Source organism: Saccostrea echinata, unplaced genomic scaffold, assembly GCF_033153115.1.
Source record: "Saccostrea echinata isolate AGI-Se365-2 ecotype Australia unplaced genomic scaffold, CSIRO_AGI_Sech_v1 ptg000014l, whole genome shotgun sequence".
In the NCBI taxonomy this organism is placed as follows: Eukaryota; Metazoa; Mollusca; class Bivalvia; order Ostreida; family Ostreidae; genus Saccostrea; species Saccostrea echinata.
In genome coordinates, this window is record NW_026889763.1 from 6,942,501 (window position 1) to 6,970,444 (window position 27,944).

General features: G+C 33.7%; 1 protein-coding gene and 1 long non-coding RNA gene across 2 annotated transcripts in view; both read right to left on the reverse strand.

Moving 5' to 3' along the window:
* LOC133187170 (uncharacterized) overlaps positions 1 to 2,890 on the reverse strand; it is a 19,145-nt gene extending 16,255 nt beyond the window's left edge. Inside the window, exon 1 of the long non-coding RNA XR_009721135.1 lies at positions 2,820 to 2,890. This is a non-coding gene — a long non-coding RNA (uncharacterized LOC133187170). The remainder of the gene's footprint in view (positions 1 to 2,819) is intronic.
* A 2,835-nt stretch (positions 2,891 to 5,725) lies between these two features.
* LOC133186691 (gamma-1-syntrophin-like) lies at positions 5,726 to 27,935 on the reverse strand. Its single transcript, XM_061321945.1, has 14 exons — positions 27,826 to 27,935; positions 24,014 to 24,157; positions 23,518 to 23,676; positions 23,199 to 23,322; positions 20,928 to 20,956; positions 20,240 to 20,352; positions 19,831 to 19,960; positions 19,416 to 19,454; positions 19,197 to 19,313; positions 18,943 to 19,014; positions 18,441 to 18,593; positions 14,856 to 14,948; positions 14,611 to 14,724; positions 5,726 to 6,161 (listed from the first exon to the last, which is right to left on the reverse strand). Exons 1-14 carry the CDS (start codon positions 27,832 to 27,834, stop codon positions 6,060 to 6,062), a joined length of 1,398 nt encoding a protein of 465 aa, XP_061177929.1. The 5' UTR covers positions 27,835 to 27,935; the 3' UTR covers positions 5,726 to 6,059.
* Between the last annotated feature and the right edge of the window lie 9 nt (positions 27,936 to 27,944).

Consider the following 27,944-nt stretch of genomic DNA (forward strand, 5'->3'; position numbering starts at 1 on the left):
CAATTTTACAAACCACAGACAATGCATAAATATTTTATCGGTGGGGTAAATTCGTTACATAGTTTTGTAGTGACAGGGTATTCGCCTCGCCAGGTATGAAATTTACTAACCAGGTATCATCCCGTACCCTGTCACTAAAAAACTATGTAACTAATAATACAATATAGGACATTTTTCTTATAGATGCCTATCACAAAAATTAAACGCGATCTGTAAAATCAATCTTAGGCCTATTATTGTTTATTTGATTTGTCAACTCGAATTTTCTAGGCTCAGTACTTCGTAACATAATTTATAGATCAGTAAAGGTTTTCACTAATAAATATTAATTAATCTTTTGTCTTAAAATGCCACTGGCGATTTCTGAAGCGCATGTTGGGTATCATGGGTATGGGTTATAATTAAAATACATGTTAGTTATAATAGACTCTATTGCGTAACATTAACCATTTGTATGCTGTCGATGCAGACTTCACGACATTTATGTTTTGTAAGGTGGCAAAACAATCATTATAAATACGTCTTGGTAGTTGCATCCGATGTAAATTGTTTAATATTCTAGGCTATTCCGACTCTGCCACTCAGAAAAAATAAAGATGTAGCCTACATGTTTCTCGGGTGATCTCCCTTTGATTACATAGTGACCATGGTGACGAGGAGCCGGGAGTTGGAAAACAAATTCAAAGCATAAATAAATAGGCTGTCAGAGGAAAAGAGAACACATTAATTTTTTTTTTTCAAACATTTCAGCATAATAATGAGTTGAATATAGATCAGCTACTTGAAGGACAAGTCTTGGGTCAGGACTGAGGCACGTAGTACACAAAATGTCGACATTATTGCATCTACATGCAGTCATGCTTAGCGAGAGTTTTTCGTCCTTTTTTGCACCACAACACAAAATAACTTAAAATAAATATATATCAATCGCATTTCGAAACTTTTTAATATTTACAAAAACAATATAGAATATTTTTCTTTTCTATTAATGTAGGGTAATCCCCGCTATTTTCACTGTGTGAGTCGGTGCTAAGATATTTGAATCGAACGAAAAGTATTAATTTCGATGTGGCCACACCCCTCGAACAAAATAAAAATATACTTTATTTATTCATATTTTAATTCTCTTTTCAATGGTATAAATTTTATTTTGTTCGAAGGGTGTGGCCACAGCAAAAATTTGAACCAAAGACGAAAAAATGCTTTATTTTGATAAAAACTAGCAAAGTGCACGTGTTTAGACGTTTTCTGTACAAATATGACGTCATCAAATAAAAAAATTGGCATAAAATACTTAAGTTTGATACCCAAGGATAATATTTCTATTTTTAATTTTCTTCTTACCCTCAGTTTAATTTCCCTGAAAAAATAGGCCGATTTAGCCCCTTCGTGGATTTAGCTCTTTGTTATTCAAATTCCAAAAGATTCCAAAAACTTCCAAAAACACTTTTAGACTCTTGTATGGAAATGTTTGGAATTCCATGGAATTCCAAAACTTTTCCAAATCCTTTGGAAAATCTACATTAGGGTACCTTAATTTCTTCAGCGCCTGACATCATTTAGAGTCCTATACATATAACATGACTATAAAGTTTAAAATTGGAAGATATCCATCAATTACCATTATGGAAAAAATAAACTATAGAACTGTTTAAAATGGACAAATACCCCCATTGGGTTTTTCAGAGGTGCCAAGTCACTAATACTAGTATTTGATGGACCTGACTAAGAGGTGTTCACAATTCGTTTAAACATTTAGAGTGGTCGGCAATTGCTCATTATATTTTTTTAATGAGGGAAACTAAGGCGCAGCCTAAAAAAACATCAAATTGAATATACTAATAGTAACATTGTTTCTATTATATTTAAAAAAAATTACAATTTTTCAAGTATTTCTCTATTGGAAAGTGTGGATGCATTATTTATCCATTTTTCTACAGTAACTATAGGTCAAGATCATGATCGACACACCCTCAGGTCATAAGCAATCTTTGTGTGAAGTGGAAACTCCAAACATCCCAACATAATCCTCCATAAGAAAGATATGGACCAGGCACGAATTACGAACTTTTCTGTCAGTGACCTTGAACTTGCACAAATGACCTTAGGTCAAGATCATGTCACACCCTCAGGTCATAAGCAATCTCTGTGTAAAATGAGAAGTCACCAAGTATGGACCAGACACGAATTATGAACTTTTCTAGATCTTTCAGTGACCTTGAACTTGCCCAAATGACCTTATGTCAAGATCATAATACACCCTCAGGTTATGAACAATCTCTTTGTAAAGTAGTAGATTCTAATGTTCCTCCGTAAGAAAGATATAGACCAGACACATTTGCAGAAAGACAGCTAGATGGCCAGCTAGACAGACGGACGGAGAGACGGACTAGGTGATTCCTACATACCCCCAAACTTTGTTTGCGGGGGGGGGGGTAAAGAAAATCATTTATTATTTTTAAAAATGTACATTTTGTAAGTTTTGTGCATGACTCCAGATATTTATTGTATAATATTGTATACTTATCAGATTTGTGGTAATACATGCAAATCCAGTGGTTTAATTTCTGTGCATTTGAGAGTTTATCCCCCCCCCCCTTACATAAACAAATGTTGTCATTGCTTCATGACCAGCCTTTATCGAGTAAAGATACATGAATATTAACAAGAATTTAAAGTTTATATATATTTACTTTTAAGTGTACGTACTGGTATTGGTCTCGTTACATGACCACTGAGTACTGTAGTTGCACAACAGGAACACAAATTTTCCGATATAAATAAAAAGGCTGCTTCGTGTGAGTAAGGGAAGTTGTTACCTATTCATAAAAATTTCCTTGTTCCATCTGGTTTTCCAAGTCTCTTTACCAAGTCACAGCAGAGAATGAAAGCTTGTTATTTGTGTCTCTGGTCACAGCTATATTTTCAATTCAATTCAATTCGTTTATTGACCAATTAAGGGCCCTCATGGGGCAAAAAGAAAGTACATTGTTAAAATGTATATAATGATTATGATCATACACACGAAATACAATATACATATACATAAGAGGGAAAGAATTGGTTGATTGATAGAAAAGACATACAAGTAGGGGAATATAAATTGATAGTCTTGTTTTTGTTTACTTGTTATAGGTATCTACTGTGATGGTCGATCGGGCATTTTATTTCCGGATTAACCATACGTTATTATGATATTTGTATTTTGACACTGGAAAAAATCCCAATAAAAGCAAACATTGAAACCTGACAAATTGAATTACTTTTTTGGTACAGTTCTTTGTCATAATCATTTTGCCATAATCATAAATATTTTCCAAATCGGTATCTTCATTTATTTAATTTTTCATTTTTTGGTTATTTGAAGTGAATATTGTCAAGTATTACAAGAAGACCAATTTTGCAAGTTAATTTGAATACACTTAAATTTGAACCGTAAATAATATTAATTGATAGCAAAAAGTTATTTTATACAGTTAAACCTAGGTATCTCAAACACTGATATCCCAAATACCATGGGTAAGTCGGAGTTCGAAGTCCCAACCACTTTTTCTATATATGTATTTTTACCTCCATATCTTGAATCCTTGGATATCTCATATTTTTTTCTCTGTCCCCTCGCGTCCGAGATAACGAGGTTTGTCTGTATTTATATAATATAATTATGTCATCATTGAACCTTGACCAATAATATATATTGTAACACATGTACAAGGTTTTCAGTTGGAGGTGTTAACAAATTACCTTTCTTATCATAACTCTGTTCACATACATATAATAAAAAGAAGTTCAGATAATTCAAGACTTTTATTGCACTGAAGTAATCATAAACAAAACATAAAAATGATATCAACAGATTCTAAATTCCATAAAAAGCACTACTTGTAAAATAATAACCATGACCCACAGCCATTATGCAGGTAGATAAAGTTTTTTTTCTTTCAAAATGCATTTATTATGCAGCCTTTTTGCATCAATATTAATTCTAATTACAGGATATCATGTTTTAAACAAAGCAAAAGATTTATTAATAACATTTTGTATTTTGCATCCTTTTAGAGCATTATTCAACATCAGCAAAATTTACCTTATGCAACAATCATTTCAGATTCTTGGACATGGTGATTGCCTAAACCATTAGAACTACAACAGACATTATCAAAAACTAGTTAAAAATCTAACAAAGATTTGCCACAAATCAGATCAGTGAAATTGTAATTGATGGACATCAAGTACAGATACTGAATGAACAATTCAACACATTCCTACAATTTGAAAGATTATACACATTTACACCAGTAATCAAAACAGTTATACAAACTCTATACCATTTCAGTGATTGTGCATGAGATTTAGCATAAAATTTTGATCTAGAAGATCTAACAAACAGTGCAAGGGGCGGATCAAAGATTTGTCATCATTGGTAACAATATAACTATCCACTATAACAGCAGTAACAATAGCAAAATGGTGGGAAGACGATGTAAAACTCAACAAAGCATGCTCTCTACCATTCTACTAACACTACAGATGGTGAAGCAACTTCTTCAATTACGTATGGCCATACAAAGGTACATAACTACATCAATGCATCATATAGCAATAAATAAATTTTCATATGTTTCATACTTTTTTTTTTTTCATGGTGATCAATGGACCAAAATAACCTAAACCAGTATTTAAATCTACAATATATAGACAGCTACATGTATTTACTAACCTACCTGAAATGAAATACATGTACAAGAATAAAAAATTTAATGTTGTATCTCGAAGTCCATATACAACCTCTATAAAATGTACTACAGCTATCTTCATTGCTTGAGAGAGTTATAAGGAACTACAGTACTCAGAGGGAAATTCCACTGAAGATTAAAACTTGATTTGGAAAACGATACAACACAAATGATTGATATCCACAAAAATAAAATACTCCAAGATTATCACTATTAGCAACCACTCAATAACACAAGACATAGCACCAATGGGATAAAGACACAAAACATAACAACCTTTAAAGAAACTAGCATTATGGCAAACACAATAATATTAATGAACCTTTGAAAAAAAACCTAACATAATGGCAAATAGAATATTAAATAAAGAAATAAAGTTTGGAGAAACTAGCATTGTGGCAAACTGTAATAAAAACATTGGAATAAAATGCACACTCCTGATTGGCTATACAATATGAATTACACAATCTACATTGTGGTGTCATAAAATGACCACCTCTCAGCTTGTATGGGAGATATAAGTATGTATCTATTGTTGCCTAATGAAAGTACTAAATTTTAGGCATGATATAGCACATACATGTACAGATACATTGTAAGTTTGGTGTGATACCAGTAGTATGCAATATATCGCTTTTGAAACCAACATATAAAAATGTCATGAAGTCTGATTTTTCTATCTATGACATCTAGGTTTAAAACATTGTACAGCAGGATAAATAATTCAGTGTAAGACTCTCAGTAAAAATTAACAAAATGAAAATGAGTTCGAAGTTAATCTCATTAAAAATGAACACATCTGGAAAAAAAATATACTAAAAAAAGAATGGAAGCTGCAACTGGCCTTTAAATAAATTAATATATTAGAAAAGAATATGTATTGTTGCACTTTTCCAGCTAAATACAAAATCTTAGATAAAATAAAATATACAAATGTAAAAATTGTAAAATATAATTTATATAAAATATTAATACAGTTATTTCATCGTTACATGAAAGTTAAAATTGTTACTACAGAATTAAGAAAATACATATACATGCACGCTTTAATAACTATGACAAATGTCATTTCAAACTAACTACTAAATGATTTGATAACAAGCAGTTACTGTGACATGTGAGATTTTTTGAAAGGGGACTTAATTTCTGGCATTATACAGTCACATAAAATAGAGAACTGCAACAAAACAAACTCCTCTACTTAAAAGTAACTACAATGTAGATGATCCTCAGAAAAATATTACAGTTCCGTAATTTGTAAATAAAAAAGAGCAGAATAGCTGCGTAAACAATTTGCGGTTCTTCGTCGATGTCTCTTTTGATTTAATGGCTCCCTAGAAACAAGGGATCTACTGATGCCAGCTTAGCAGACAGAAAGGCATGGATGCAGTAAAGCAGAGTGTGAAGGCTGGAACACTGGATTTCCTACAAACACAATCCAAACCAGACATTTAACAGAATATGAAATGGATGCAGTAAAGCAGAGTGTGAAGGCTGGAGCATTGGATCTCCTACAAACACAATCCAAACCAGACATTTAACATAATATGATGTATTCAGTTTCTGTAGGGATTAGTGTTAGTCAAAACCTCCATTTTGGCTATAGTCCCCAAAAGATTATATCTCCGTCAAAATTGAAAACTTGTGCCTTACAAAAATACACAGGGAATAATAAGTGTTTCAAGCCCCTGACTCTTATAAACATGCAGTAGAAGTAAAAAAAAAAAAGTAAAACACGCTTATAATGAACTGATGCTTACAGTGAAAAGATTTTTATTCCTTGTGGCTTTTAAAAAGTATTATGAACTTCATGGATATAACAAATTAGGTTTATAAGGAAGCAAAATAGTTTGTCACTGGCACTTTGTTAAAAGTGTGTTTTACTGTGCAATCATCTACCGTATTTGGCCGAATATAATACGCATTGGTGTAAAATACGCACCCCCCTTTTTGAGCCTGAAACTGAGGGAAAAAAGCAGTTCGGTTGTATTATACGCAGCAGAAAATTTTACCAAGCGGTGTTCTGAACTTGTGAAAATCGCAGTAATTTGCTATGAAAATCGGCGCGGAGATAAAGTGCTGAAAATTTATATTTTATTCAAATGCGTTTTTATTTCTTAATCTTGGCTTTCCATATCGCGGCAATCTGGAGGAGATTATTGATTTTAACAAAGCACGAGATAATGTTGCATTAAAGTATTAACAGAGTTTATTAATTATTTTTTTAGCATATGGTGATATTGAAATTATACGTCGCCGTATTCTAACTATTCTTTGTGGAAATAATTTTATTTCAACAAAGCACGAGATATTGTTGCAAGTTTAACAGTTGTCATATTTATTAGACGGTGGCTATTTATAGCCACAGGCTACTGCTGCTGGTCTGGGCTATGAATAAACAACAGTGTAAAAACACGGGGACCCTAGCGGCAATTTTTGCAGAGACAAAATAATGAAAGTGGAGTCGTTTCGATGTTCGAAAATAAAATGTACATGGTTCTCAAGTTATTTCAATGACATTTCGTTGATGGGCGCAAAGTTTAATTCCTGATATTTCCCGTTTTAATATTTCTCGCCTCATGAATATTCATTAAACTACACCGACTTAATGTTAATTCGTACAAAAACTGATTCGTATATAAGGAGTCAATTCGAATGCAAACCACAAAAGTCAATTCATACATAAAGTTTGTTGAGTATGAAACAAATGCAAAAAGTTAGTTCATATACACATCCTTTTTTACGTTGTGTAAATGTAAAATTTCAATAAAATTTATTAAAAGTCAGGGATGGGGTAATCGTAATCGAGTAATCGTAATCGATTGTAATGATTACTTTTTTTCAAGTAATCGACAGTAATCTGTAATCGAAGAGATTTTCGATTACTTGTAATCGTAATTTAATCGATTACAGCTAAAATTTTCAATGTAATTATAATTACTTTTTCGATTATTTTTGATTATTTTATGCATAAATGGATGTTATTTTGGAGAATTATTTCCTGTCATTCACACACAAATATCAAATATAAACAACCTAGTGTAATGTTTGGATTACCTAACTTTTATTATCATAAGTTTAATAATGTTCTCAATAAAATTTGCATTATAGACCTTCTGGTCTAGTATTAATAAATTCAGAAGTGTATTTCAACTATTTATTAATAAAATATATAGATTTTTTGTATGCATTTTACATTTGACCCATAGTCCTCTTGCTGCATGTCCTTTTTCATATTTCAAATATTGAAAAACTTTGTGGTTGTAATAGAAAATTATAAATAGCAAAAACAGATTTAAGTGCTGTAGTAAATATAAATGATTTGGTAAATAAACTACATTGTACTCGAAAAAAAGAAGATGGAAATACTTATTCATATCTGAAAATGTTTAAACAACTTCAAACTTGTTGTTTTATTAACTTTAAAATTTGCAAAATCATTCTCATGTTTTCATTCAAAATTGTAAGGTTTCTTTTGTATCAGTGAGGGGTTATAAGTGTCTGTAAGAGAGGGAGTAAGTGTCACTGTGTTTGCTTATCTTGGCTAATTAATTGACTGAGACATCCCCGACTTGCAGATAATGAGGTGTAAACTGTGAACTACCTAGTTTTAACTTTTATTATTCATAGTTCTATTGAAGACAAACAATATTATTTAAACAATTAATAGCTCTCAAAACACTTATTTCAATACAGAATGAAATTGTGCTATTAGTTTAATTACTTTAAAGACACATTTGATTTACATGTTTATTACTAAGAGTTCTAATATACTTATTTTTTTTAAAAGAAGACACAAGAATGTTTAATGTGTACTGTCAACATACAGGCAGCCCAAATACTTCTAATGAAGTTATTCACAATAAAATTATTTTATAATAATAATTTTTGCAACAAGTCAAATCTGAATATGGAGGTTCAGATCCAAGGTTGAAAGGAATAATTAATTCCTTGACATATTTTATTGTAGGAATCATGTCTCCACTTTTCATGGTACAGAATCCCTCATTTGGGCATTTAGTGAGAATGTTAGCCAGAATAAAACCTTAAAAGAATGATCTGCACTGAAACTGCAGGAACACATTCAAACTTCAGTGGATATCATCAACATTACCATTTAAATATTGCTTTGATATTTGGATAAAAACTTGGGAGTAATCGATTATTAATCGATTACATCTTCCAAAGTAATCGATTACAATCGATTACAGGACAAAAATGAGTGTAATCGATTAATAATCGATTACACAAAATTCCTCTAAGTAATCGATTATTAATCTATTACATTTTTCAGTAATCGTGCCCATCCCTGTTAAAAGTAAAAAAAAAAAAAAAATCTGGGGGAAAAATATTTATGGATAATGGTTTCACATTACACCTTACCATCTTAGGAAATAAAATAATTATTGTTAAACCAACACATTCTCGGCGGTTTCTTCGCTCTTGGATGTGTGACAAACACTTATTATACGAGATGTTCCCAATTTGGTATTCCCTAATTACGAAATACTCCATGCTTGGAAAGCGTCAATCCCCAAATTTCTCCATTTCCGAAAATTCAGTTAACATGATTCGAGGACTGCGTATTCCTTGTTGCAGAACTGCATGTTTTATTTGAGACGTTTTGTGAAATTTTTATTCAATAATACTTATACAGTTTATTGAAATTTTGCGGTGTCTTTTGATGAATGGAATTTCTAGTATCTGTTGACGATACTATATTAGAAAAAAGATATATTTTCGGAATGGAAAAAAATCACGTCCTCTTAAAGTTTACATAAAAGAGAGTTGTTGAAGGCAGATACGATGCCATTTTGCAAAGTTAATTTCGGTTCTATCTAAAAACAAAAGTCATTGCCTAATTATCTCGGACACAAAAACTACTGAAAGGATGCTAATTTATCAAAGCTATAATTATAAGACTGTGACGAACAAAAGTTACCCATATATTTCATTTGTATTTGAAAATTCTATTGTGACTCGAATAAAATTTACCCTTTAAAAAGTGTAAGAAAAAAAAACTACACAAATGCATGTACATGTACATGAAATATTAGGATTTTCTTGCAAATTCAGTTGATTTAATTTAGGTCAGTCTTCTCCTACATGTGTTTTCAAAACTTCGTATTACGCAATGACTATCGGGGTCAGTGCATATAAAGATACTAAGAGAAATAGAGGGTGAAAGATATTTTGTTATTCTGTTCTTTTTTCTTTTCTTTTCGAACAGTAAATATATATATATATCTCAAACAAAAAGGTAAAACTACTGTACAATTCTTGAAGTCTTTCAACCTTATAGAAATACATGTAAGTAAATTACTGGAAATTTGGCAAAAATGGGGATCCAAAGATAAAGTCTATTTCATTATCTTTCAGCATATGATTTATGTCGCACAATCTACAGTACATCGCCAAAAGTGATTCATCATTTCCCTTTTTACCATATATTTTAAGAAAAGTTAGTTTTTTAGTTTTTTTTTTGTAAATATTGTGAGTTCAATTTAACTCCAGATTAGCAAAATTTGATAATTAACCACTGAGTATAAGAATTTGAATTATAAAATCACAATTTCTGTTTAACAACTTCAATTAATACATGTCCTCATCATACTGACGCAAATATAAAATAACTCATTAAATACATGTATTGTAAAAAATTGCAACAAACGTTCATAATTTCCATATCATTTTACAGATTCTCATATTAATTTATTTAATTTAATTCATTCATGCCAGTGGCCGGTAATTACAGCGTTTGCTCTAGATGTCAAGGAGTAAGGAGTCGATCCTTAGGTCGCGGGTTCGAATCCCACTGCGGGACGTGGAGACCGGTCCTTCAGATGAGACCGTTAAACTGGGGTCCCGTGGCGCAGTTAGTGCTGGCCAGAAAAAAGATCCCTCACTGCACAATGGCCCTGAGTGTTGAGTATAGATATAAAATTTGCAGCCCACCAATGGCAATGGTGGCGTCTCAATATGAGTGAAAAATTCCCGAGAGGGACGTTTTAATTAAAACAAACAAACAATCAAACAAAATCATTCATACCACCGTCTATCAGTACTCACAGTACTTTGATTTTTAGTTTAAGATGATCATGTTGAAAATTATGTAAATTTAACAGGGCAAGCGATATTGCAACATCAAAGTATTCATAGACTACGATTTTCCTCTTTTGAACTTGAAATTATTTAATTAAATAAATAGCTGATGTTATAAAAATAAAATCAAAATTTAACAAGCATGTAAAGTGTAGTTATCAAGACACCTCCAAAGCTGTGAAAAATGATGTACAAAGTTTGTACATCATTTTTCACAGCTTTGGAGGTGTCTTGATAACTACACTTTACATGCTTGTTAAATTTTGATTTTATTTTTATAACATCAGCTATTTATTTAATTAATTCAAAGGTGGGATATATGTCTTCATACATCAAGGTAATCTCCGTGGATATCTTATTTTCTACAGAGCACGAGTAAATGATAACACTTAAGTTTCAACATACTTCATATTTTCTTTTTTAACTAACAGTCTTTTAAACACGAGGCCGATCTAAGATAAAGTAAAATTACATTTAACAAGCGTTTAACTGTTTAATGTGTCGTAATCAACACACGCTTATACATACGAAAGATCATAAACCAACCCCCGATTTTTAACAAAGAAAATAATCAAAGCCATTAATAAGGGCAGTAAATAATCAGTGCTCTAACTGTAAAAACAGTGCTTTGGAGTCGGTAAACAATTTAATTGCCTGGAGAGGTGTTGAGGGGTAATTATCAAGGGACAAGCGCACGTGTTCACAACATTGGCTTCCATTCATTGGGACGTATAGAGGGGTGTTTATGTTGAAATGAATTTTCACTGAGTTATTTAAATTATTTAATTTTATTTTATTGTATTTCATTAACAAGAGGCCCATGGGCCACAACGCTCACCTGAATAACTGGCCCTGCTGTTCTTCACCAGACGATCTTTTTGTAATACCTATTGTGGCCCCGCCCTACCCATGGGGGTCATGATTTTAACAATTTAAAATCTATACTACCCCAGGATGTTTCCATATAAGTTTCAGCTTTACTGGCCAAGAGGTTCTTGAGGAGAAAATTTTTAAAGATTTTTCCTATATATTTCAATGTAAAACTTGGATTCCCTATTGTGGCCCCGCCCTACCCCCAGGGATCAAGATTTGAATAGTTTAGAATTTACGCTGCCCCAGGATGCTTCTACAAAAGTCTTAGCTTTCCTGACCAAGTGGTTCTTGAGAAAAAGATTTTTGTTTCTATATATTTCGATATAAAAATTGGATTCCCTATTGTGGCCGCGCCCTGCCCCCAGGGGTCATGATTTTAACAATTTAGAATCTACACTACCCAAGGATGCTTCCACATAAGTTTCAGCTTTTCTGGCCCAATGGTTCTTGAGAAGAAGATTTTTTAAGATTTTTTCTATATATTTCAATGTAAAACTTGGATTCCTTATTGTGGCCCCGCCCTTCCCCTAGGGGTCATGATTTTAACAATTTAAAATCTACACTACCCCAGCATACTTCCACAAAAGTTTAAGCTTTTCTGGCCAGGTGGTTCTTGAGAAGAAGATTTTTAAAGATTTTTTCTTAGTATTTCAATGTAAAACTTAGTTTTACTACTGTGGCCCCGCCCTTCCCCCGGGGGTCATGATTTTAACAATTTAGAATCTACACTACCCCAGCATGCTTTCACATAAGTTTCAGCTTTTCTGGCCCAGTGGTTCTTGAGAAGAAGATTTTTAAAGATTTTTTCTATATATTTCAATGTAAAACTTGGATTCCCTATTGTGGCCCCGCCCTACCCCCAGGGATCAAGATTTGAATAGTTTAGAATTTACACTGCCCCAGGATGGTTCTACAAAAGTCTTAGCTTTCCTGACCAAGTGGTTCTTGAGAAAAAGATTTTTTTTCTATATATTTCGATATAAAAATTGGATTCCCTATTGTGGCCGTGCCCTGCCCCCAGGGGTCATGATTTTAACAATTTAGAATCTACACTACCCAAGGATGCTTCCACATAAGTTTCAGCTTTTCTGGCCCAATGGTTCTTGAGAAGATTTTTTAAGATTTTTTCTATATATTTCTATGTAAAACTTGGATTCCTTATTGTGGCCCCGCCCTTCCCCTAGGGGTCATGATTTTAACAATTTAAAATCTACACTACCCCAGCATGCTTCCACAAAAGTTTAAGCTTTTCTGGCCAGGTGGTTCTTGAGAAGAAGATTTTTAAAGATTTTTTCTTAGTATTTCAATGTAAAACTTAGTTTTACTACTGTGGCCCCGCCCTTCCCCCGGGGGTCATGATTTTAAAAATTTAGAATCTACACTACCCAAGGATGCTTCCACATAAGTTTCAGCTTTTCTGGCCTAATGGTTCTTGAGAAGAAGATTTTTTAAAATTTTTTCTATGTATTTCAATGTAAAACTTGGATTCCCTATTGTGGCCCCAGCCTTCCCCCGGGGGTCATGATTTTAACAATTTAAAATCTACACTACCCCAGCATGCTTCCACAAAAGTTTCAGCTTTTCTGGCCTGGTGGTTCTTGAGAAGAAGATTTTTAAAGATTTTTTCTATATATTTCAATGTTAAACTTAGTTTTACTACTGTGGCCCCGCCCTTCCCCCGGGGGTCATGATTTTAACAATTTAGAATCTACACTACCCCAGCATGCTTTCACATAAGTTTCAGCTTTTCTGGCCCAGTGGTTCTTGAGAAGAAGATTTTTAAAGATTTTTTCTATATATTTCAATGTAAAACTTGGATTCCCTTTTGTGGCCCCGCCCTTTCCCGGGGGGTCATGATTTTAACAATTTAGAATCTACACTACCCCAGCATGCTTTCACATAAGTTTCAGCTTTTCTGGCCCAGTGGTTCTTGAGAAGAAGATTTTTAAAGATTTTTTCTATATATTTCAATGTAAAACTTGGATTCCTTATTGTGGCCCCGCCCTTCCCCCGGGGGTCATGATTTTAACAATTTAGAATTTACACTACCCCAGCATGCTTCCACGTAAGTTTCAGCTTTTCTGGCCCAGTGGTTCTTGAGAAGAAGATTTTTTAATGACCCCACCCTATTTTTGTCTTTTCTTGATTATCTCCCCTTGTAAGGGGGTTTGGCCCTTTATTTTAACAATTTAAACTCCCCTTTACTCAAGGATGCTTTGTACCAAATTTGGTTAAAATTGGCCCAGTGGTTCTTGAGAAGAAGTTGAAAATGTGAAAAGTTTACAGACGGACGGACGGACAGACGGACGGACGATGGACAACAGGTGATCAGAAAAGCTCACTTGAGCTTTCAGCTCAGGTGAGCTAAAAAATGACATTACTTTTTTGACCGAGTGTCCGACTGATTAGGTACATGTGTACCTTGATTAGGGCAGCACGTGGCAAAGGAATGTGTCAACATCTATAAATAACATCGTTAATGGCGGTCTACACGGAGACGATGAACATGCAGCTCAAATTAATTTTAACTTGCTTTTATATTTAATTTAACTATCAAAAGGTTATAAATATAACATTTTTATCAAGCCTACATTGGAACAATAACTTTCCGAAGTTTTAAATACAGCGATAAACAGCAAGAAATTGCATAAGTCTCTAGGTAATACTTCGGTATGTGCGTATGATAGCAGTGTTTCACATGAAAGAAAAACCTATCAAAATCCCATTGTGGTGTAAAATACGCACCCCTTTCTCATAGAAAATTATTTTGGGAAAAAAGTGCGTATTATATTCAGCCAAATACGGTACTTTTAAAATCTTCGGAAAAATATTTGGATATCAAAAATTATTATTATGAAAATCAATGATTAAACACTGTTATAATCAATTTTGTCCTTACCCTGGTTTCCACATTGTTGGAATTCTCTGCACTATGGAAGTGAAGCCTCAGTTTGGATCTGTTGTCATCGGAGGAGCCTTTGAGTTGGGAGAATTTATAAGTCCACATGTAGCTCTGTGTAAATATATATACATATATCATTAAAACTTTTTTTGTTTTCTTGACATTTCACTATGAAAAAAAAAATGAAAAAGCAAGTTACACTTCTAAATTGTGTGGATAAGGTTTTGTCAGTCTCTTTTTACCTTTAAAGTATTGTCATACAGAGAAAATCCAGACTCCAGATCTAGTGTCAATCCAGACAGCTGTCCCCTCCAGGTGCAACCAAAGGTTTTACTCTACAATGACAAATTCAGACGTTATTTAAGAAATAAATAACAAGTTTAAAAACTTCAATGGGAATTGAAGTGGGTCGGTCACGTGATCAAATCCTGTGAAGGCCGAAGGCCTTCTCAGAAGATTTGATCACGTACCGACCCACTTCAATTCCCATTGAAGTTTTTAAACTTGTTATTTATTACTTATATATACATTTGAGACGGACAATCGAATGTAATCGAATATAAATATTGCACTAACTGTACGTCGTAGAATTTGACAAATTACGCTAGGTGTAAATCGGCTTGAAAAGCGGTTACGCTTCAAATTCATCTGGCAAAGGATTGTTTTGAAGGGAATATTCTGTGAAAGGCTACTTGTGATCAATTATAGTGAGCATATTGGTGTCTGGAAATTTTTGTATTCATGAGAACCCATATTCGATGTTAAAAAAACACAAGAAACACGTCCGATGTTTGATACTAAAAAGTTGGAGGAATTTCGATCGGAAAGGGATGGATGGAGACACTTGTCCGGACCAGATAACTTGAAATCAAGTACAAAATTTGATCAAAAACATAAATTCTACGATTTCAGTAAGGCATATTTATTAATTTATGATGTTGACATGGAGACACTGGCGACAGCTTACATTGTTAAGACAACGTCACAACGATCTCGATGATGGAGGTGTGCCTACCGAACTTCCAAAGTGCAGTGTTTGTCAGCTGTTTGTGGCGTGATTGCATTACATTGATATTTTTCAACAGATTTTCAAATTTATTGTGAGTAAAGTTTAATGAAAAAAAATTATAGCATTCAGAGGTCTGCGAGAAAAATAAGGGTAAATGTTGAGACTATGCAGCTCAGACATGAAACTTATAACACGTAGTTTTCTTTTCTCTATGTAAAATCGATCAAGAACTGTATTAAATACTCGTTTACATTGTAAATAAAATGATTATTATTTTACTTGCGTATTTTGTACATTTTTATGCATGAAAAACATGCTATATTGCTTAGTGGAGTAAGTCTTTTTAATAGAGATATTACTGCGCTGTGTGATTAGGTCACGTAATGACCTATGACCTTCGAAAAACTTCATACAGGTATGAAGATATTTGCTCTCTGCATGTTTATATAATAGAGAGATACCACAAATGTATATATAAGAAAATCTCTGTAAAAAACATTACAATTTATTTTATTTTCATCAATTAAATATTCTATTATGCTGGTTATACTGGTATTGCCTGGTTAACTTTTCAGCTCTCTGTAATTCTGGTGTGATTTTGTTTATAAAAGTTATATGATATGTAATATTTTTTAACCTTTATCTGGTTATTCTGACGTGATTCTTTATAACTTTATCCTGGACAAATTTCTCCTTATGTGATGGTTATTCTAATGTGACTGTGTTCACGTTTCTGCTGGTTGATTACACTTATATGATTGTTTTAAGGAAGCTCTAAACACTAAAAAAAAGTGCTTTTTGGACTTGGAGAAAAATACATCATATAAAGGTGTGCATATTGAGACTATTTAATCCATTTTCAACATAGGGTACCTGCCTTATTTCTGAAAGAAAAATGTTCAAAGACAACACACTTTGCGTGAACAGAAATCACTGTTGTTTACAAACATTGGGAAAATTAATGGAAATAATGAATTCAATTACTTATTCTTGGTCTAATATAATGCTACAAATATTTTAATCTATTACAAATTGTGTAATTAACTATAAATAACCATTTTTTCTATCTTACTTCTAAGGGCAGATCACTCTAACTGTATAAAACTACCCTAAAATTAGAACTCTTTAGTGTGCAGTGTTTAGATCTTCCTTAATAATTCCTTAAAGCTAGTCATACTGGTTTGCTTGTGTTTACCTTTATGCTAGTTATACTGGTGTGGTTGTGATTAGCTGCTAGTTACACTGGTGTGTTCGTGTCTAGCTGCTTGTTATACTGGTGTGTTTGTGTCTAGCTGCTTGTTATACTGGTGTGTTTGTGTCTAGCTGCTAGTTATACTGGTGTGGTAGTGTTTAGCTTTATGATAGTTATACTGAAGTGGTTGTGATTAGCTGCTAGTTATACTGGTGTGGTTTACCTTTATGCTAGTAATACTGGTGTGGTTGTGTTTACCTTTATGCTAGATATACTTGTGTGGTTGTGTTTACATGTACCTTTATGCTTGTTATACTGGTGTGGTTTATCTTTATGCTAATTATACTGGTGTGGTAGTGTTTACATTTATGCTAGTTATACTGGTGTGGTTGTGTTTAGCTGCTAGTTATACTGGTGTGGTTGTGTTTACCTTTATGCAAGTTATACTGGTGTGGTTGTGTTTATCTTTATGCTAGTTATACTGGTGTGGTTGTGTTTACATTTATGATAGTAATACTGGTGTGGTTGTGTTTACCTTTATGCTAGTAATACAAGAAATAAAACCTTTTTTATATTTTTGTATAAAATTTGTAATGTTTGATAATTCAAAATAAATAATGAAACACACTTTTATTAGATTTATTAAGATAATATGGAATGTAAAACCAAAAAAACAAAGGAAATACCTAATGTTCTAATTACAAAGTATGAACCAAGAATCAAATGTCTGAAATCAAATTATTAAAATACTGGTCATTAGTTTTAAAAGAGAAAACATGCATACAAATCTTTCAATCAAAACTTCCATGATTGCATATGCTAAACATAAAATTATTGGTGATTTGCATACAAAAGCTATTTTGCCACAATAGAAATTACGTTTGGATCTGATGTGATTTAAATTTTTAATTCACAAATACGATATCAAACCGCCGAAACACATTGCTGTTGTAACAATACAGTCAATAATTAATTTCACATTCAAAACAATGTCAACATTAAAAAGAAATACGAATTTTCGTAGCACTGGTCCTCTAAATTCAGAATTGTGTGGCTGATAAGTGTGGCCTAAATGCACTAATCTTCTGTGCCATCTTTCTGTAGAAAATGGAAGTAGTCCCCTAGTTACATGTAAGAATAATCTAACTGTGTCTCGGGACAACCGGGTCCGTAGGACATTTACCATTTTAACGATAGAACATTCTATCTAGTAGTCCCCCGCTGACTTCTTCGCGTCCATTTTCGTGGTTTTGTTGGTTTTTTTGTTTACATGATTTGCCATCATTTTTGCCGATTAACCAATCAGAATGCACCTAACAACAGCAGATGTTAGTCTGAAAAAATCAAACCTGAATCGAATCGAAATCTGAGAAAAACGTACCAAATGGAACCGAAAGATTTTGATTTGCAGTTAACCGATATTTCAGTTAATCGTGGCAGCCCTATTGTGTTTACTTTTATGCTAGTTATACTGGTGTGGTTGTGTTTACCTTTATGCTAGTTATACTGGGGTTTTAGTGTTTACCTTTATGCTAGTTATACTGGTGTGATTGTGATTAGCTGCTAGTTATACTGGTGTGGTAGTGTTTACCTTTATGCTAGTTATACTGGTGTGATTGCGTTTACCTTTATGCTAGATATACTGGTGTGGTTGGTTTTGTACCAGGCTTTCTCCAGCTGGAGGAGATCAGAGCGACTCTCTGTGCTCAGGTAAAACTTTTCACCTGTCCCACAGTGTATGGTACAACAATGTTGGCGATCATCCAAAAGTTCAACATCCTGGCAAATGACACAAGATACATTTTTATGTTAATACAGCTGTAAAGAGAATATCACTCACACATACAGTTGAACTTTGGTATCTCAAACTATATTTTTTTATATGCATGTATATAAAAACCTTGATAACTTTGATATCTCAAATTCTCAGACATCTTTCTGGGTTTTTTTTCTTTGCCCTATCGAGTTCGACATAACAAGGTTTGACTGTACTTTAGCCTCAAACACATCCATTTTATGATATTCATGGTTTGCAAAAGTACACACACAATATACAGCAAGCCAAAAAAAATTTATGCGTGTTTTTTTTTAATTAACAAAAGAATCTTTTTTTTTTTTAATTCAGTACCTTGAGAACCTTAAACATGCACTCATACACTTTGAACACAGTGTCACAGCGAACCCAGTCTCTTGTCTGCATCTTAAATAAAACAAAGGTTTCAATTTACCTCTTTAACAGAAGATCAATGTCTTTGTGCTATGTAAGACCTTAGCAATGGTGTGCTTTTAATTCATTTATTCTCAAGTTGTCATTAAATATTTAATAATTAATAACATAACTATCATCAAAAACTCATCATATAATATACTGAAAGAACTTACTGGAGGAACATCAAACAAACAGATTTCTGCACCTTTCAGACAGAGAAATTTTGGTTTCCAGGCTTGAAAGTGTCGCATGGGAGAGACCCTTTCCTGAGTCCATGTCATGTGAACAACCTGATACAAAACAGATGACAATCTCATGTAAGTTTTTTTTTTTAATCCATGTTTTATGTTTATGGATATAACAATTTTGTAACTGATATTTGAAAAACTTACTTGATCTTCTGGGATCAATAGTCTATTGCTCATTTTTATCTGAAATGAATATTAAATTCATACTGTATCTGTACTTTAAAAAGTGGGCTTCATATTTTAGCGGCTTTGGCGCAGACACGATGCACGAATTCATGAATACTGCTAAGAAATCATTTATAAATACAATATACGGCATGAACATGTATAGTGCTAATTCGTTATTTCACCAACAACTCCATAACCAGTGATTGCGCTAAATTTTGAATATGCCAATTTATGTACACATACAGTATTTCCCATCAATTAATGGCTCTTTGGTATTCAAAGAGTGAAAACCTGAACTGTAACTTGAGACACATGCTAAATATCTTCATACATCTCAGAGCATTAGAATTTTATTCTGTTACAAGAAAACATTGATACATTGTCCCCATACCATATGAGTCAGCAATGCTGAAATATTATTGGTTATTGCTCTTATCCAATCAGCCAATGATCTACTGTCTTCACATTGTACAACTCCCGTTGAAGCAGAATTCACACCAACCACCTCAAAGGCATTAGTTCTGAAATAATTAACATGTTGCAGAGTGCAGTCAAATACAACTATTGCAGAATTCATATCAGAACAATTAATCAATAAATATAACTATCAAAATGTAGGCTGTATCTTATCTTAATTAATATTCTTGTTCTGTGGTGTCAAGTGCTGGGATCAAAAATCAAGTCGAAATATATTTTTTTTCCCACTCTTAACTTGTAACAATTATTCATTATTGTATGCAGAATTCTTTTCAGCCAAGACACCCCAATAACATAATTACAGTACTTCATGCATATCACACCTGAGTTTATCTGTTCCTGGGATGAATCTGGACAGGTATGCAAACAGCAAGGGGATAGTGACGTAGACTACCCACTGTCGCTCAAGTTCAGGGATGGACGGAGACTGAGAACTCTGAATACAAAGACCGTAAGTAAAATGGTGACATTTCAAGTAAAAATATACATGTAAATAAAAATCTAACATAATAATTAAATTATGCAAATTAAAAAAAAAATCTGTTGATAAAGAAATTTTTGCCAATAATTAATGCTAATTTTAATGGAGAGAATTTACACACATGGTTATAACAGTGATGCATACAGGTATGCAAGAGAGCTAGTCAATTAAGTACACAGGCACTTGATGTTACATATTTTTCTTATTAAAAACAAATATAACCCCATACCTAATAATTCTATGGGGTTATATCTTACTTTTAATAAGAATACAGTTGAACTTCGGTATCTCGAACATGGATATCTCGATTTCCATGGATATGTCAAAGTGATTTTGAAGTCCCAAGCACTTATATCTTAAGTATTTTACCCTGGATATCTTGAATCCTCAGATATTTCAAAGTATTTTCTTGGTTCCATGAAGTTCGAGATAATGAGGTTTGACTGTATACATGTATAACATTAAGTACCTGTGATTATGAATTATACAACCTTTCCACACAACAGGAGTTCTGTATGTTAAATACTTACTCCTGGAGAGCTTGCACTGCTTTGTGACTCTAAATATAAAAAAGGAAAAAAATTTTGATTATGAAAACATGTACAATAAAAATTATGACAAGTTTGAATTATATATGGTACAGCTGGAAATACATACATATAGAATGTAAGTTTCAAATGTTAACAAGCATACTGCACAAAAGTAACACAGATAACAATTTTTTGCATTTTATATAGCAAATATTATGGTACAGTAGCTCAGAAACAAGAGGCCCAAAGGCCTTAACGGTCACCTGAGTATAATACAACAATTTAGAAGTTAAATACACTGATAGTTGAAGCATTGTTGCCCTAAAGCAAGAGAAGTAGGAAGATCAGGATCAACAAAATAATTAGTCTAGTATTCAGTATCAACTCATAAATTAAGTTCTAATCTGTCCCCTACTTAACACTATGCAGACTATTAACAAACTATTAGTGCTTCTGTACTATTTATAACCCATATTAAGACCTCTAGCATTGACCTCTCTTATGGTCTTTGAAGAACTTTTAATAAGATAAGTTATTTTTGTCTCATTTTTATTTATCTATTACTTACAGGTCTACCTGTTTATTAAAACTAAGAAAGTACTTTTTTAATTATATGATAAACATTCTTACATAATTATCTTATTCTATTAACCTTTCAAATACATTATTTACAGTGATTAATTATCAAAGGTGAATGGAAAAGGGGAATAACTTCTCTCAGTAGAATACAAATTAATAGAGCCCTGCCCAGGACCAGAATGCTTAGACCAATGGTCCAGATGTTTAAAAATCTGGTAGAAATACGCTTACTCATATCATTTAAACTTTTACTCAGTTTGCTTCCAACATGTCCAGAAGCAGAGAAGAATTTCACAGGTACAATGCATTTTCACTACAGATTCAACAAAGCCTTACCCTAACACCAGAACCCAAGACCAAGGGTCAAGAAATTTACAAATTTGGAAGAGTTACCCTCATCATCATAACTATGGACTTCAAAGAATTAACACTGTTCCACTATATTATCAAAAGCCCCCCCCCCCCCCCCCCCCCGTTATGCCAGAACCCCTGACCCTAGAACCACTAGATTTAAAAATTCTGTTCGAAGCTCCCATTTTCATCATAGCTAAGCAATTTATTTATCAGCTCAACACAAAGGAGCAGACAGGATTAATTAATGATTAATAGAATTAATGCTTTTTCACTATATAATCAATAGATCCCCCCCCCCCTCCTCAAGAACCCCAAAAACTGAGGCCATATATTTAAAAATTTTGGAAGAGGCATCCTTGTTTATCATAATCATGCACTTAGTTTGTTTATTTAATATCCAGTAGCAGAGAAGAAGATTTTCAAAGAATTAATGCTTTTTCACTATATAATCTATAGAGCCCTGCCCTAACACCAGAACCCCTGACCCTGGGGCCAGGCACTTTTGCTCATCATAACTATGTACTTAGTTACTTTATTTAATATCCAGGAGCAAAGAATAAGATTTTCAAAGAATTAATGCTTTTTCACTATATAATCTATAGAGCCCTGCCCTAACACCAGAACCCCTGACCCTGGGGTCATGAATTTCACAATTTTGGAAGAGGCACTCTTGCTCATCATAACTATGTACTTAGTTCCTTTATTTAATACCCAGGAGCAGAGAAGAAGATTTTCAAAGAAATAATGCATTTTCACTATATAATCAATAGAGCCCCGCCCTAACACCAGAACCCCTGACTCTGGGGCCATGAATTTCACAATTTTGGAAGAGGCACTCTTGCTCATCATAACTATGTACTTAGTAACTTTATTTAATACCCAGGAGCAGAGAAGAAGATTTTCGAAGAAATAATGCACTTTCACTATATGATCTATATAGCCCCACCCTGGGGCCAGAACCCCTGACCCTGGGGCCATGAATTTCACAATTTTGATAGAGGGCTCCATGCTTATTACAATGATGCCAACAGTTTGACTGCTTGATGTCCAGGAGTAAAGAAGAAGATTTTTAAAGATTGCATTATTTTTGGTGGTTTTAGCCCCACCCCTCAGGCCCCAGGGGGGCAGGGACCATGAAATTCACAATTTTTGTTCCCCTTCACCCATAGATGCTATATGCCAAAATTGGTTGAAATTGGTTCAGTCGTTCCAGAGAAGAAGCTAGAAATGTTCAAAAGTTTACGACCGATTGACGACGAACGACGACAGACAAAAACAGATAGCAAAAGGTCACCTGAGTGACTCAGGTGACCTAAAAATACAAACTGCTGTACTTACCCCTTTTCAGGAAAAGAGCGGCTGGTTTGAAGTACCTGACGGTCAAAAGAACAGTTTGTCCGGCAGATTTCAGTGTCTCGATGACTGCATCATGTTCCATTTTATCACATTCAATATCATTTATCTAAAACATGTGATGCTTGATTAAAATCTTTTAACAATGAACTTATAACTTAAGACAGAAAACCAAAAACAATTGTCCCTGTGCACTTTTAGTTGGTAACTACACACTCAAGATGCAGTAATCAGGAATCCTGGTTATCAAATTTGTAAAAAAAAATTTTTTTACTTTTGATAATAAATTTCTATAAAAGTATACCTTTAGAATAGCATCTCCAATCAGTAGTTTGCCAGAATTTGAAGCTGGAAGATTGGGGGGCATTTTTGATATGAAAACAGGAAGGCCACAATCTGCACCTCCCTTAAGTCCAAGTCCTAACCCTCCAGAGTCATCTCTAACCAGGCACACATCACGGATCTGTTGAAATTCTCATCATTCAGTACATTGAAATAAGTGTACCATATATACTTGCCTATGTCAGATTAAATTCCTCCAATTTAATCAGAACAAAAAAAACTACTTATAGGTATAAATTGACTTACATGCAAATATATATGGTAGCTATAGATGACATAATCATGGAATTGTACTTAGTCAAGTTCAAGATAGGAGTAAACTGAGAAAAAAAATGCTTTAGGATGATTAATGATATAGTGCAAATAGCAAAATAGTGTTGGGGACACTTATATACACATTACCTCATACAAGAGATAATTAAAATTGTTCTAATATGTGTTGTGTTCTAAACATTTACCTGATTTAGCATCTCATCATTTCCATTGCTATCAGTTGATACTATTTCCTCTCTCAGGACACTCAGTGTGTCTGTTGTTAAGACTAGCTTTGCTGTTCTGGGTTTTCCTATGGAATCAATGATGGTTACCAAACCAGTCTTCTCCTATTCAAGAAATCATTTAATTAGAAGAGTTTTAGTTTCAAGCAGATTCAGAACTCACTCTAATGTGATTTTTTTTATCTATTTTTTTCTGTTTTTGGGTTTTTTTTTTTAAATTCATTTTTCTTTCTTGTTTGTTTGTTTTTGTATTTTATTATCTAAGCTTATGGAAAGAAGGGTTAACAGGTATGAAAAACTTTAACCTAGGCAATAACTTTTGAATGGTTGGTGCTAGGGCTTTCATATTTCAATTATGCAATTCTTGTGACCTTTCCTTTGATACCAATAATTTTTAATCTCAAGACCTTGACCTTGGAGTATGACCTACTTTTGAAAAACTTTAAACTTTGTAATATTTTCTGAATGGTTGGTGCTAGGGCTTTCATATTTCACTGTATTCTTTGTGACCTTTCTTTGGGTTACCAACATTTTTGAACTCTTGACCTTAGAGTCTGACCTTCAGAAGAGTTCAACAGGTCAGCACTTTGAAGTGAAAGTTGCGGGTCATTCGGATGAGACCTTAAAAACCAAGGTCCCGCGTCACGGCAGGCTTTGGCACGATAAAGATCCCTCACTGCTCAATGGCCCTGAGTGCAGAGTAAAGGTCAAAATTTGAAGCCCTTCACCAGTATATGGTGATGTCTCTATATGAGTGAAAAATGGGATGTAAAACAACATATAATCAATCAAAAAATGAGCGTTTTTTTCAGCATGTATCAGTGATTTTTCTACATTTTTTAAAAGGGGCCTGGGCCTTTACAATTGGGAAAAATCATTGACATCTGTGCCAACTTGGGAAAAATCAATAAGATTGTAGTTAACTTTAATTTACAGGTAAAATGACATATATAAGTAATTTAAACATCATTTATTCAATTTATTGCTGATAAAATAACAAATTAGACACAGTTCTACATGTACATTAAATTTTATAACTTTCTTATTTTTTTTAAATCTTTGAAATTTGTCAATGATTGTCTTTATTCTTCATTATGGTTTTATTTTGGGAAAAAAACAATTTAAATTGGGAAAAACTTGGTAATTTTTGACAGGGGAAAGGGCCGATATTCGGACCTAAATTTGGTGTAGAAAAATCACTGTGTATAAAAAATCACACTTTGATACAGTGAGTTTTCAACTTTGAAATGATATAAAGATAATTTATTAAAAAAAATCACTTTTCAAGATGTTTCTCCTAGTTTCAAAAGTAGCAGTATTTTAACTATCTTTGATTTGGGTTGCTTAGTTAGCTTACTTGTGCTTTTTTGTCTGTTTGAAATAAAAAGCAAATTGTGAAAACTTGCATTAACATAGCTAAGTCAAGCTACTTCAAGTAGCTGAATAAAGCTATGTTGGTAATTCAAGCTATGTACAGCTGTAGCTAAATGTGCTGATTGTACAACACCTTTTCAAAGTTCAATTTGAAAACTTAAGGTATGGGTATGATTTAGTAGCTAAATTAAGCTACTTCGAGTAGCTAAATAAAGCTGTATGTGCATGTATGTAATTCCATTAAGCGATGTAATTAAATGTATATTGTATCAACTTCAACTTCAACGTGAATACTCGCAAAAATCTAATAAGGACATTTACTAGCAGGGACTTAACATATACACTGTACAGGTCACTGTTGGTATTTTAGCAAATAGGGTAAGTATTCCAGGGTTGGAGGTTCTGAATAGCAGGGCCTGGGAAGGGGCTGCACCATGCGCCATATGCGCATACTGTTGAAAAATGGCGCAATGAAATAATGGTGCGCTGTGCCATGCGGCGCGCCTCGCAAAATGCGGGCACGCATGTTTTATTAGTTTGTAAGCTCATCGCAGTCAGCACTATCAGTATTCTTCATCGAAGTTAAATGGAATCTGTGATGTATCAGTATCATATAGTACATCATTCGGCAAATTGACATACACTGGCAAAGAAACAAACTTTTCCTCCCATGTGGTTCGTAAGTGTCAAGTCATTTTCGACGGCTGACCACAGCTTTACGAAAGTCACGCACATCGAAAATATTACATTGTACTACCTTACAATGAAATGCCTTATCAACAAAGTTTACATATCTAGGCCTGTCCCTTGATCTCTAAATCAGCATTTTAAAAAAAAAATGCGTGCTTTTGGTTTACAGGAATATAATTTTTCTAAATACTTGCTGTGTTAGAATCTAGTTGTCAATGACAAATGATTTATGAAGATCTTAGAAACAGAAAAATCTTTTCCATTTATCAGTGTCATAAGATTTGTCAATTCCTATTGCCTTTTTCTTTCTTTCTTTTTTTTATATTTTCTTAAATTTTGTTGTCAGAGATATATGCATTCTCATATCATGATACTAATATAATAATTTTAGAATTTTAGAATTTTAGAAATGGCCCCAATATATTTCGAAATGACCTCATCATTTTATGAATAGTGGGGCCATTGGCCCAATCTGTTGCTCGACCTTCCCAGGCACTGGAATAGATGTTTTAAACTGCTCCGACGATGATGTAGGGATGGTTGATTCTGGTAGAGCGTTCCAGTAGTAGATTGTTCTTGGAAAAAAGAACTGTCGGACCAGTCTACACCAATTTAAGGGGATATAAACAACATTGCCCTGAAAATTACTGCTCGGTTAATTATAGCGAGCGCAGCGAGCGGCGTGAAGCGCCGCTCATCACTGCGAGCTCTAATGACAACGCCTAGGCGAAGAGAAAATTTGGACTACTGCACATTCATTCAATAGAATTTTTTTCCGCAGTAATTCTGGACCCACAATGAATTGCTTCTTGTTCTCGTTGCTAACTTCGTTCGCGCGGTAACAACAACTAAAATTTCAGACAAAATAAACTCACCTTAATTTAATGGATATTGCATACAGATAGTAGATTAAACGTTCTTTGTTAAAATCATTGCACTTTTTAAACTTTGTTTATGAAAATGCAGCTCATCCGGAACACCTCGGGCCTTTCACACGTTTCTGTGAAAGGCCAGAGGTGTTCCGGATGAATGCAGCTAACATAAGACTAGCCTGGTCCCCTGGCTCATCCTTGCCAAGGCAGGAGAGCCAGGTGGATTACAATCGATGCTGTCACCTGATTGGTCTGAACAATTCACGCTAAATCGTTGGATTTTTGAGCTGTTGCCATTAACCACCTAAATAAATATTAACGTCACAGTGATACATTGCATCGATGGCGTAGAAAAATAGACGTCACAATGAACTTCTACAATGGAAGCGCAGCTAAATACGACGTCACAATGGGCTCAGATTCAGGGCAGATTTGCCCCGAATCCATTGTAGTCCACCTGGCCCTAGTGATGCGAAGTATACGAAGCAAAACAGGGACAGGGAACCAGGCTAACATACGACGTCATGTGACGTCACAGTCTAGACGTTCCAAATCTCTGGTGCAGTTTGAAGAGGCGGATTTTAACGAATGAAGTGAACAATGCGCTCGCCCCAACGGTCGCACCGTCAACATATTAAAACACCTTTTTGAGAATGCATCATGTGCTTTTGCCCCACCCCTAGATCTTAACTGGACAAGGGACAAATTGTAGTGTTTGGAAAAAAAATATTTTATTTACGAGGAAATTCGAGCTACTCAACCATTGCATCCTTCGAAATTATTTCTTATTGTTGTTTTTTCACATTAGTCACAAGCATATACTTAAGCTATACTTACTTCGTTCATTGTGAAGCAATCCCTTCATTCATTTACTTTTAAAATGTCTAAATATAATCAATAATATCGAGTCGATAAAAATTTTACAATTAGAAACTCTTCTCTATTGAAGGTAAATT

What these genes read in the sequence shown, in the direction of transcription:
- LOC133186691 (XM_061321945.1), bottom strand. An exon ending in TATTGATCCCAGAAGATCAA is followed by an intron (nt 19,314 to 19,415) that starts GTAAGTTTTTCA and finishes GTTTTGTATCAG; the next exon opens with GTTGTTCACATGACATGGAC. An exon ending in CCAGTATATCTAGCATAAAG is followed by an intron (nt 14,949 to 18,440) that starts GTAAACGCAATC and finishes TTGTCATTGTAG; the next exon opens with AGTAAAACCTTTGGTTGCAC.